General features: G+C 36.9%; 1 protein-coding gene across 1 annotated transcript in view; it reads right to left on the bottom strand.

Annotated features, from left to right (window-relative positions):
* The window catches only part of LOC128030466 (RNA-binding motif, single-stranded-interacting protein 3), a 124098-nt gene that overhangs the window by 42605 nt on the left and 67667 nt on the right, over positions 1 to 13826 (bottom strand). Inside the window, exon 5 of the mRNA XM_052618127.1 lies at positions 641 to 798. Coding sequence (XP_052474087.1) covers positions 641 to 798 — 158 coding nt within the window. The remainder of the gene's footprint in view (positions 1 to 640; positions 799 to 13826) is intronic.

Here is a 13826-nt window from a genome sequence, read left to right as displayed (position 1 = left end):
TTTTAAGCAATATAAAAAAAAAATTGTAATCAATAATTCATAATGTTATACTAATATTTTTTTTCTATTATGACTGAAAGTCTGTGTCTAGGTTCATCAAGCTCAAATTAATGATGAAGGCTTGACAAACTGTTCCCTGTTTGAATGCGATCTTCATATACCAAAAAATAGGTAGAAATCTCTTCGTTTTAACCTCTGGATGTCAAAGTTCCTTGAATTAAGGAAACATACTTATATGTTAATTTAGAGAATGACAGGAGAGTGGTAGAGCGAGCGTACAGTAAGAGGGAAAATAAAGAACGGTAGGGGTGTTCTGCCGTTCTGATTTAGTCTGTGCTCTCTGGAGTGGCTCCTCTCCTCTGTTCAGCCCCATTCAGATCTGCTCAGCGAATCATGGCTGAACGGCTAATTGCCTGGCTGGCACACACACACACACATACACACACACATCCTCTGCTGGGATCTCTTACATAGCCATTGACCCTGAAAACCAGCCAACCCACCCCACACGCGCCATACAAAGAAAGGGAGAAAAGCTGGAAAAGAAAGAAACTGAGGGATGTTTTTATATGAATCCTCCTAAACAGACTCTCTGGCTAGTCTTGCACGTGCCAAAGAGAGTGTCAGTTGTCAAGGTTACCTGGCAAAGCCGACCCCTCGGCTGACCCCGTTGGCGTCTCGGAGTATCCGTGTGGAGATGACATGTCCAAAGGGCTTCAGCATGTTCTCCAGCTCTTGTTCATCCATTGAAACCGGGAGGTTAGAGATGTACAAGTTAGTGGGGTCCTGCTCCTGTTGCTGTGAAGAGAACACATGCAGTCAAACATTAGAAATGTCAATCGTCATCGAGTCACACAAATTCAGACTTCAAATGATCTGCATAAACTCTGGTTGCAAAAGAGATGGGACGTGGCCTTCAGAGTGATATATAAACAGTACAGGTGAGGATTCCTTGTTTACAAAGTGTCTCAGAAAAAAAACAACCATCCTATGGGTGCTTTGGGCTATGGGTGACATGAGAAACACAGGATAGAGAGGAGACTGAAAGAGTGAGTTGTTAAAGCTGAAAGCTGTGTGAATAGACAACTACGAAATCCTGGAGGGCCTTAGATGGGTACATCTCTACCTGTCTCTCACTCACGCACTGCTGGAATCCATTGCTGTGTTGATGGCCTCTTCTAGAGACACTGAGGCTAGCTAATGGGGGTCTGAGAGGACAGCGCACACGAAACAGACACTGTACGCCTGTTGTTGAAGTGGTTTTGACGTGCGTGTGTGCAAAGACCAAAATGAGCAGCATTAAAGCACTTGCAAACGAAGAGAACATGCTGTGTCTTTGAAGCCCGGGCTAAAATGTGCAGAAGAAAATCACACAGTGTAAAGACAAAATGTAATTGACATCAAATCTCAAATGAAGTTTGATAACATTCTATAGTGGAAATGACATTTAAAACATTTCTGGAATAAAACGGGCAACTCTTGCAAAGGCTTATTTCATAGCATTATATGTTTCCAGAAAACACACACACTTTTAGCACTAATAATAAATATTTTGGGGGGAACTAAATCCGCATATTACAGTAGCATGATTTCTGAAGGATCATGTGACACTGAAGACTGGTGTAATGACTGCTGAAAATTCAGCTTTGACATCACAGCCAAAATTGCATTTTGAAATAGATGAAAATAGACTTCTGTTCGACCCTGCAGGAGACCATCACTCTTTCATTAAGTGAAAGTGATTAAAAGAGCAACTGTAGTTTGCTTTATGATATCTCCTCACACACCAGATGTTCTCTACGCTCTCATTCACTGACTGAGATCCAAACGGGTTATTGAACACCCCACGCAGAGCATTTCAAGTGAGAAATCAAACGCTGTTTGTAAGGATGACCGCTATGGTTTTAAACTAAACAATAAAACTGTAAAGAATGCTAATAAGAGATAATAAAAACTTCTTAAAATATTTAATAATGGAAAGTTCAAACAAACAAGGCAATTGTTTGTCAGGGTGACATCCATAAAAGAACAATTTGTATGTGTCCTCTGTGATAAAACTCATGCATCTGGATGATCATCGTTATAGAAGCACCAATGCAATCCTATTAACATTCACAGGTAGATGTATGAAAGCGTACACTTATGTTTTCAACATTTCGATAGACTTGATAGCGGTAACCTGTAATTTAAACACTCTGTTTCCATATGATTTTTCTTCCTTTTTTAAGAAAAGGAAACTAACACTTTTATATAGCAGAGATCAACCAATCCTGCAAAAGAAGAAAAATAAGCAAATGTTTTCAATAATAATAATAAAAAATGTTTTTTTGGAGCAGCAAATCAGCATATGAGAATGAAGGATCATGTGACACTGAAAACTGGAATAATCATTTTTCCATCACAAAAACAAATTTAAAACAAAAGCAGTTGTTGAAATAGTAATAGTATTTCACAATAATATTGTTTTTACTGTATTATAAATAAATAAATGCAGCCTTAAATCACTCCCTGTTAAAATGACAAAACTTCATGAGGAATAGCCTATAATTTTCTCCTGGGGGAAAAAAAAATATAGACATTTCCATTTATAATTGGCAATAAAATCACAGATTAAACCTGGTACATATTGAAATGACCTCATATCTCTATGTAAAACACTTACAGTCTAATTAAGTTTCAAAACTGAATGTAAGTTGAATCCTAAAACAAGTTTCATCTGGAAATACCTTCAGTGCCACCACTTTAAAAGGGGCTACCTGCTTCCCAGAGGGCCAAGGGTTAACGTTTCAAATTGGACTCTCATTCTCAGCCTGAAAAATCGATTTAATTGCATTAGAGAGCCGAAGCCTCAGATATACAGAAGAATTAGAGCTCAGTGAAAATATCTCATAAATGTGTCACTCTCGTCAAAGCTGAGAGTCGGGAGAGAGTGACAAGCGGGTGGATTACATCTGTGATGTGGATGGGAAAATATATTAGGAATCTCAATATAAAGACAAAGGGCTGATTTTCTAAAGGACTGAGATGTCTGAATGATTTATGAATATGAAATGAAAACACTGGCCCTTCCTTCAGCCCCCTGAACAAGACTGTAAACAGAGCTGGGTGTGTGTGTGTGTGAATGTGATATATACATCCAAGAATCAGTATTCTTCCAAAATGATTCAGTGTGGAGGACAAGGCCGTGTTTTGTTCCTCGGGCTCTGTTTTGAAACCTTAGATGAACATATGTATGTGGGTCTTCGTCATAACCTGAGGACACAATGTCTCCAATGCTCTCTTTCTCTCTATGTAAGCTCTAATGCCTTTCACCTTACAGAATATGAAAAGTGGGTAGGTCATGGTAAACAGTGACTGAACTGATTAATTATACTGTAATCTTCAGAGTCTGCCTTTGAACATTTACTATGAAAAATGGGCAAACACAAATTAGATAAAAGCAAAGGAATAGCCTGCTATATTCAAGTTACTTATACAGTCATGAGTAACTCATCAGTGGAGCTGAGTATATATGAGCAACTGTTCTCTCTCTCTCTCTCTCTCTCTCTCTCTCTCTCTCTCTCTCTCTCTCTCTCACACACACACACACACACACTGATACTCACATGTCCACAGCTTCCTAAATGAATGGGCTTTGCATTGTCTGATATAATTACATAAAGTTACACCTCATTGTGAAAAATATTTCTCAGTGTTACCATTTTTAGTTTATAAAACCGTATAAAGCCACAAATGAACTTATTGAGCTAGGTTCAAATTTATCTTAAAAAAGAGGCATTTAAAAAGAACATAAAAAAACAACAGAATAGAAAATTGAATATAATTAAATGTAAATTTTAAATAAAGTTTAAATAAATAAATATTCTAATAGTACAGAACAATAAAGTGCAGCTAAATTAAAAAATATAAAAAAGTGACATAAATTCATATATTCTTTAATAGTATGGATGAGAACACGTTAATAAAACTTACAGAATAAACTAAAACATTTAGAGAATAAACAATATTAAAGCATTCTAAATAAATAGCATTGTTATAGAAGACCATTTAAATAACAATCTAAATATCTTAAATAACTGAAATAGGCTAATTAATTGTATGTATTAATCACATGATTTATATATTTACAGATTATCACAGATTAAAACCAAAAAAAAAAAAAAAAAAAAAAAAATTGAAGAAAAAAATTACATAAAGTGTTTGTTCCTGGCCTGCAGTGTAAAAAAAAAAAAAAAAAAGGTTTATTGTCACCACAGAGACTAAGTAAAAAGCAGTTTCCCTATGACACAGTGCAACAAACATCCAAGGGTTGGTTCTTTCCTCGCTGCTGCCTTTCCCAGAACTGAGCGATGGGGATTTCAGCAAGCATCTGTGAATGTCATACCAATCCACATCTCACCTAGACCTCTGTGTCTCCTGTCGGACAGCTCTGGCACCGCTCACAACATCACGAAACAGTCAGCACGCTCTCTTTTACTCTCTCTAACAGGAGCTCAGCAAAAAAAGACCACGCTACATTCTCACAGCTACTGACAGAGGAACATGCTACGCTTGCTGATGGCTCTATAAATAGTTTTTAAATGCTTAATGAATGTAATGTAAATATTTAATAATATATAAACCGTTTGGAGCCCAGGAGTCTTGTTACAGACTTCATCTGCGGGAGAAGCCAAGTCAAGGGCAGAGCATTTCATGCAAACTAATGCATTTGCATGGACTGTCTATAGTACATCTGAGAATCTGCCATTGCAAGTTTGATACAGGTGTCCAGGTGCTATCAAAGCTCTACACACAATATTTCTATCGCAGCTGTACTCGCAATGGTTTACAATGCTGAAGCAGCACTTCTGAGTTTCAGCATTCCAGAGAGAGAGGACATATTAAACAGTGCTAGGAAGCTCACACACATTCCCACCGCCTGCATTACAACCAGAACTAACAGCCCAGCAACGGGCTTGTGCTCAGCTGATTAGCCCACAGGGACAGAGAGATCTAGTTGGAGCTCTGCCAGCGAAGGCCAAAGGGAGGGTTGGGAAAGAATAGAAGGCCTACAAGAACCATTAGGATGTTACAATGACGGCTGTTATAAAACAAATGATAAAATCGATAGCATCTTTCGATTAACACCGTGGGACCATATAAAGAGTCGTTTGTCACTAAACCAGCCGGGTGATCAATTTCCATCTTATTCCCTCTCTTGAAATGATGTTGTTGCATGATGCCTAAACATAGCCAGAAGGAGGTGCTGGAAATCGAGAACTAGGTCTTATTCAGAACATATATATATATATATATATATATATATATATATATATATATATATATATATATATATATATATATATATATATATATATATATATATATATAATGTATAAATTAAATGTCTTAATTTTTCATGAGATGAATATTTGATTACCATTATAGTATAATGGCTTACCATTATGCATTAGACAGAGTCTATGGTTATGATTTATATGTTACAAAACCTCAAAAACTTTAATGAACCGTCCCCTATGTCGTTACTTTGGTGCTTTTGTGTGTTCCTTTTACTTCTTTCTCCACAACTGATATCCCATCTCTTCACTACTTTCATTGTCAATAATAATTGATTACAAAAAAACCTTAAACTCAACTGCATGATGTTTTGTTTCAGAAATCATGCCCTTAGGTTCAATGTATTGCTCAGGGATGCAATAGTGATAGCACATCTTTCACTATTAGGCTGTACTACTCCATATACGCTATAGAAAAGCCAGCATGGCAAACGACAGCCACCTAAAAGCAACAGACACTCTATTCTCCGACAAATCCGAGTAATTTGCAGGCCTGAGTGACAGGCTTCTTTCACCATTGGGTGGCTAACAGGGCTGGTAAAAGATGATACCTCTCTAATGCTATAGATTGCCACTAAATTGATGCCTGCAGACTTAATTGAAGTTGCCATCAACAGCTGTTGCAATTTGGAGTTAATCACCACATCAGGGCTGCTGCTCATTTTAAGAGGATGGAGGGGGAAAAAAATGGGCAGCGATAATTGCAACTGCAAGTGGAAATAATGAGTTTTTATCAGAAAAAGAGACAAGAGTGGATTTTAAGTGGGCACGTCCTTCAACATTCAACATTCACAGATACGGATGAAAAAAAGCACGTGTTTGTGCCAGGCTGAAGGTGTAAAGGTGCTGAGACTGTCAGTGTCTTCGGTGCAAACGCAGCTGAATCCCAAAATGGAAAATGCAAGTCTCCTGTAGCAGCGTGGTCGCTGCAGTGGGATATCACACTTTACAGCCTGGTTATTCTCCCTCTCCTGCTGTTTTTCAGGCAGGTTTTTTTCCCCTTTATTCCCTCTCTCTCAAAGGTCTAAATGGTTAAATGAATGACCACCATAAAGATTAGCAACCCATGAACTGAAAACATGTCTGTACAATCACCCACAGTCATATACTATATAGTACCTGACATGCTCCATTCCAAAACCTGCCTACATGGACAGCTGCCTTATAGGGCAGCATTCTAAATGAAACAGAACCCTTATAAGAGAGTGATTTGGAACACTCTACATGCACTACTTCTGTTAGAAAATAGCACTTCATAAGCTGAATGCACAGAAAACTTAGCTCAATGCAGTAAGAGAAATGATGCAATAATCTGAAAAGCATAATCAAATTAATAAAAAAATTGTCCATCACACACACATACTCAAGTAACACATTGTCAGGGTAAAATGGTTACTTTTATTAATTAATATATGTATATATTAGTATGGATACATTTCTGTATTAAATGAGTCAAAGTAATACATTTCTCTTGCTTTGTCTGCCATCTTGGAATTATTATTTTTTTCTGGGCTTATTGCAATGCATTCTGGGATGTATTTCATCACATGCTGTCTTAGAATTTGGTGAAAACAAAAACTATTATTGTTAAGCTAAAACTATTAAACACATTTGTTATTTAAAACAAAGTTGAAATAATATAAATGTTATATAAAAATCTTTTACTAAACAAAAATTTAAATCAGAATTAGAATTAGTGCAGATGTTGTCTTGACAACCACCTGGAATAAGTTTATTAAAATTACTAAAATAAGCACTGATGTTCTAACTGGAAATAAATAAACACTAAAACTGAAAAAAAAATAAAAATAAATTAAACCTAAATGTTATTTAAAAAAGAAACATGAAAAATAATAAAAATGACAAAATCACAAAACAAACTGCATACAAAATAAATACTTTTATTTAAAGAAAACCCTAAAAATAATAAAAGATAAAAGCACACAACAAAACAATAAGCTCAAATTTAAAAGTGAACATAAAAATAAAAGCTAATTTAAAATGTATAAATACTATAACATTATATAACATTATATATTAAACAAATTAATTCAAAACGTTATTTTCTTCAACTAGAAAACAGCAAATGCTTTCATACTGTAAAGAAAAGAAAATGTTCATACACTAGATGGGCTAGTGCACAGTACATCGTTACAGACTCAGTAAAGATGCCTTCTAAGGCAGAATAATTAAGTTCCCTACCTACCAGAACAACCTTAGTGTCAGTAACGCACCTACAGTGTCCTAAAAAGCTTGCTAGGTTTATGAACAGAGCGGCAGTCTGTCTTTCACACACACTTGGTCTCAGGAGCTTGTGGCTCTCCTCCCCATGGCACCCATCCATCACTCTCATTTTCCAACAATGTTTACTCTGAGCCAAATGAATTTATGATGCATTACCTTGTTAAAGAGGCCTAACCAGAGGGGGCCACATTTGTTGTTTGTGTGACTCACCGTGTATTTGTGTGATGAATATGTGCATGTAATTTGGTATATAATGTTTATAAAAGATTAGGTGTGTTGTGCTCCATGCATGTTTGTGTGTTTAACCTGCTTCACAAAAATTGGTTAACAATTCAAAAGGGTTGTGTGTGTGCATCTTTAGCGATGCATTTAGTCTGGAGTAATCCATCACAAAGCCATAGCGGCCGATCCAGAGCAGTGCTGTCTGTCATGAGGTACAGCAGTGAATTATGGGTAGCAACAAACACAGGCTGCCAGCAAAGCTTGAATCAATCTCAAAGAACTCAATCTTGAAAAAACAAAGCAAAACAAAAACTAAATGAGCAAAACAAAGAGAAGGAACAGTCAAACCGGCAAAATACAACATCGGCTATTATGTGCATTTGTAACAGTTAGAGTCAGACTGGACGGCAATGTTAACGTGCTTTAAAAAAAAAGAAAAAAAAAACTGTACATACATATATATATATATATATATATATATAAAACTGTACATATATATATATATATATATATATATATATATATATATATATAGTGAGCTGCCTTTGTAAGCAGCATTTTTAGGCATCACAGGCGCACTCCTGATGTGAAGGACATTTCAAAACGTAAGCAACTTTTACTTGGCTTTTGTCCTGTCTCTTGTTTTTGCCAAAATCAGCGTCTCAGGGATCCTTTGCAGGGAATGTAATCTCAGAATGCACTCCAGTGTGCAACAATATGGCTGATAAAACAGGAGAATTTGCTTAAAATATACTTGATAATAATAATTTAAAAAAAAATGAAAAAAATTGTTACACGCAGAGAAGTATAAAAAAAATCAGTCTATTTTAGTACAAAAATGATTTAAAACTGATTTACAGTCAATAACCAGCAACTCTTTGTTTACCAACATTCTTCAAAATATCTTCTTTTGTCTTCAACAGAAACAAATAAATCCATACAGGTTTGGAACAACATGAGCTGAGTGAATGAAGACAACGGTTTCATTTTGGGGTAAACTATCACTTTAATAATTTAAGTAATTTTAACATGTAATATATTCATATATTAAATTGCTATCATATTTTTTTCCTTCACACATACACACTTTTTTTGCACACACAACATATTTAATTAATAAACAACTGAAAATTAATTAATAACAAACATGCTATTTTAATTACTTTATATAACATATTTCATCTAATGACATGATTAGTGAAAATGTACCATTTTATTATTTTACTATTTTATCTATTATTATTCTTTTATTATTATTCTTTCAGGATTTCTAATTTAATCATGTAGTTTCATTTCAGTTAGGATGCTGCTGCCTGTGGATGCAGTAGAGGCTCACTAGGTTTTGGGAAAGAGTTCAAGTCTGAAACCCCTGATGTAAAATGGTAAGAAAGAACAGATTTGAATGTGGGGTGGTTATTTTATGAGCTACCCGCAAGAAGTGGTTCTACGTAATGCGCATATGACTATGTTTGACCCTATACTGAACCACAGTCATGGATGAGGCTCAGCATTAAAAATATGCCCTAAATGTTCCCAGATAAATAAATAAAAAGAGTAGGTGAGATCGAGGGGAGAGTGAGAACAGGCAGAAATCATTCTGACAGCCCCGGGTGAGGGACTGCATCAGAAAGCGGCTTTAGCAATGGCATTCTGGGCGAACAGATGTGGGGACATTTAAAAAACGAGACCCTGGGAGGCCGTTTATTTGATGTATTTCTGGGACACTGGCAAAAAAAGCAATGCTTGTACAGGAGAACTAAATGAAATTATTTTCCTAAAGCGAATAATAGGTTTTCCTTGCTGAAAGGATTATTTTCTTACTGTGAAAGTGAGCTGCACCTCTATGGCTGAACCATGTGGGATTGTGTGTGTTTTTGTGTGTGAGCCAAATGTCCCCACAAGGACACTAAAACCTGAAAATCACCTACAGCAGCCAAGGGCCCCCATGATGACAGAAGCTTAATAAACATACTAAATAATGTCTTAATGAGAATCTAAAAAATGCAGAAATATACAGTACAGGGTGCAGGTAGGCAGGCCTAGTGGTTAGAGAGTTTGACTCCTAACCCTAGGGTTGTGGGTTCGAATCTCGGGCTGGCAATACCACGACTTAGGTGCCCTTGAGTAAGGCATCGAACCCCCAACTGCTCCCCAGGCGCCGCAGCATAAATGGCTGCCCACTGCGGGTGTGTGTTCACAGTGTGTGTGTGTGTTCACTGCTCTGTGTATGTGCACTTTGGATGGGTTAAATGCAGAGCACGAATTCTGAGTATGTCACCATACTTGGCTGAATGTCACGTCACTTTTTCACTTTCACAAAAGTCCCACTTTGTGCGCGTGTGTTGTTGATGACTTATGTTTACACGAATTCAAGAACCAAATGCAATGAAATCTAAATGTTGGTCACTGAGGACGATCATCTAGGGGGTGTAGATGTGAATGAGAGTGCCGTACTTTATTTGACACTAATGAAAGTGATGCTGTGAGGGATAAAAGTACAGTTTGCTGAATTTGTCATAATCATTTAAAAATCAAATAGACAGAAGATTCTTGAAATTAGGCTTTGACCATAACAACTTCCAACAGTTAAGATAATGCAATTTTCATTGATATCAGACTGAGATATATTTAGATATTTATAATATCGACATTATATTAAACATTAATAATAATAAGTAATAATTATTTAACTGATATTAATTATACTTTAATATAATAATTGTAATAAAATAAAAAAATAGATGTTCATAAATTGTAATAAAATACAGTATTATGAAATACTAATATGGTTTATTTTGTAGCTCGCCCTCACTTCTCTCATGTGTGGTGCCGGGTTCCACTCTGATCTCATACTGTCTCATGTGGCTATGAAGTTACTACACATGACAACACAAGCCAATAATACAAAATCGTTTCCCATCACAGCGTCCCAAGAAGCTGCCGAAAAGTGAAACTGTGTCTTTAATGGTTTTGTTATGGTTGTTGTGAGATCATACGCTAGTGAACCTTTCACCACTGCTCTGACTCATAACTTCTACTACACATACTCACAGCCTCCAAAACACCCCCTTCCTTCTTGTCTCGGGGCTGTGATCAAGTCTAATGGAAGTCAGCTGGGGCTGGATGTAATTGGGCAGGAATGCAGACTGGGCCGCGAGGCGTCAGGACCTTTCCACACCACATCAGCTGGTGGGAGGAGTGGTAGAGGTGGCCTGGACCAGACCTGGATGAGGAGGGCGTCTGCCGGGAAACTGTGCTCTCTGCGGACCCTTCTTATCCGCTCCGTGACTGAAACAACATGAGAGAAGCATCTGGCCGGACACCCTGTTCCAAGCGTGCCTTGCGAATAACGTAAAGCCTTGGTGAAACGCAGTCAAGTTATAGATAGTGAAACAGGGACTGAATTGCCTTTGGCACATCCAAAGAAAGGTCAGCAGCCTCTGAAGAGCTATTCAGATCAGAGAACCATAAAAAGTGAGCAATTATGAGAACAGTTCTCACATATTCAGAGAAAGCTACATTGTAAAAACACTATTTCAACTATAGTCTTGGCTGCTATAGTTGCCATGCTTATATTGTTTTTACAGTAGCACAATTTATTCAAATTATCTGTCAGCTGCATATAGTGAATGGAACATATATGATTGATTAGGCTGCAAAGAATTTAAATGCAACTGGTCTCAGATCAGCCTTAGAGAACTATAATTACACAGAGTTTGGCTCAAGTTAATTTCCCAGTTTTCTCCCAGTGATCGACAGAGTAACAGAGCACCAAATCCCTTGAGCTCGACACCTTTAGAGGCTTAGTAAATGAGCGGCTGATTTTATCTGTAAATGTAATGCAGCAGGAAGCAAAGACTCTTAGGGTGAAAGAGAACGGCTAAGCTAAACAGTAAAGTACAACTGAGGATGCGTTAGTATCGGATGCAACGTGATGTAAAGAACAGGCCGACGGGCATCTCTGTGCTATCACTTTGTTATAGATATTTTAAACTGACACGCATATAGTGTATGCTAGGTAGTGCTGCAAAGATCATGGCTCCACTCTTAAAAATATAGGTTTGAAAAGGTTTCTTTGAAGCAATTTCCATAGAAAAAACATTATGGTTGCCCAAAGAACTTTTAAGTGAATAGTTTTTGGAACATTTAAAATATCAAAATTTCCATGAATGTTAAAACTTAAAAGATTCGAATAAAGAACCTTTATTTTTAAGAGTGTAGCTGCCATATACCTGAATTTCCCTAAAAACATTGTAAGTAGTAATAATTATATCAATAATAATAATATAAATTATATTATATTATATTATATTATATTATATTATATTATATTATATTATATTATATTATATTATATTATATTATATTATATTATATTATATTATAGAGTTATACTTTATTTAAAGGTGTCCTTGTTACAGTGTAATTATATATTTAAGTACTGAGTAATATTACTTAACTACATGTACTTAATACAGTATATGGTTAGGGTTAGGATTAGGGTTTGATTTAGGGCCTCTTGCATGTAACTATGCATATTTAGTTGTTATTATAATAGTAAGTACATGTAACGTGTAACAAAGACACCCTAAAATAAAGTGTTACCAAAAATGAGATATGTTCTTATGTGCATGCTTATTTAATGTTAATGAAGAATAAAAAGGGGCTCATATAATGCTTAACTTGACCTCCTATGGTAAAGCACCTTCATTCATTGACCATTTGTTAAAAAAAAAAGGAAAGTTTTATATGTTGCCACATATTCCAGCAGGACGAAGGACAAAAGGCCCCATCAACACCAAATAATTATTATAAAATAAAGTTTTGGAAAAACATCAATGCTTGAAAAATAATTTTCTGTTTGTTCTTCATTTCTAAGCTCAAATGTACACAAATCCACTTAGAAGTTGCAGATTTACAGTTCTGCAGTTGAAAAGAAAGTTGTTTTCCTTAAATCGCAGTTAAAGTTTGTAAATCGCAGCTAACTCGCCAACAGCCCTAGGGGCTTCCAGAGATAGAAAGGGCCACCTGAGCGGCTAGCACGACACCTGGCCACAAACCAAGACTCTGTGGGCCCGGGACGTTTAATGATTCATGCTGTCTAGGTAAAAGAGGACAGCTGTCTCTATCTCGGGGTCTCTGGCACTGCCAGCATCTGCAGGTAGCCTTGTTATGCTAATGTCTTGGGATTCTCTTTGAAGCCTCAATCATCTCCAAGATGGCTGATGAGAGAGCCTTTTATGCCCGTCCAGAGGGACTCATTAGCCGAGAGATGGGAGGGGGGTGGATGGCACCCAGAAAGGGAGGGAGGGAGGAAGCAAGTGAATGAGCAAGGACTCAGGAAGAGCGGTGGAGCTCGCTCCACACGGACAGATTGCTATCATACGACACACTGGCACGTTTACAGACTGAGTTGAAGATGTCTGTTCTCAGCAGCCGATGCTCTCGTGATGTGGGGCCAAGAATAAGATGAAATGAGATTCTCCGAGATCTCTCCCAAAAACAGCACCATTAGCACACGCTAGCGGACTAAATGTTGCCAGCCATTGACTGCATTGTTTGTTCTAGTATTCAATAAGGTCACTTCAGGTGAAGGATTTTTGTAGTCAAACTAAAAAACTCTTGGATCATGCTGGAGCATAGAGGATATATTTTCTTTCATTCGGAGGAAGCAAAGTTTTTTGATTGGTCTGCGAGTCGGCATTTTGCGAGGGAGGAAACTGGGGGAGAAAAAAAGAATGCGATAGAGAAAGATCTGTGTGAAATCACCTCAATCTCTGCTGCTTTAATAAGAAGCCTAGAGCCAAAGGAACACAGCCTCAAGTTCCACTCCATCGCTACACTTAATAACTTCGGCCTCCACTGTGGACAGAGAAAAAAAAATCACTATCCTCCTTATTCCTGTCTCTTTCTGTCTCTCGCTCTTATATAAACACACACACATGAGCACACACTTGGTAACTCTGTGTCTTCCAGGGCGCCTGGATTTTTTCATTAAATAAATGTAATAACCAAAGAGTCTGG

This window comes from Carassius gibelio, chromosome A16 (assembly GCF_023724105.1).
Source record: "Carassius gibelio isolate Cgi1373 ecotype wild population from Czech Republic chromosome A16, carGib1.2-hapl.c, whole genome shotgun sequence".
NCBI lineage: Eukaryota > Metazoa > Chordata > Actinopteri > Cypriniformes > Cyprinidae > Carassius > Carassius gibelio.
This window is presented reverse-complemented; position numbering and strand designations above follow the sequence as displayed.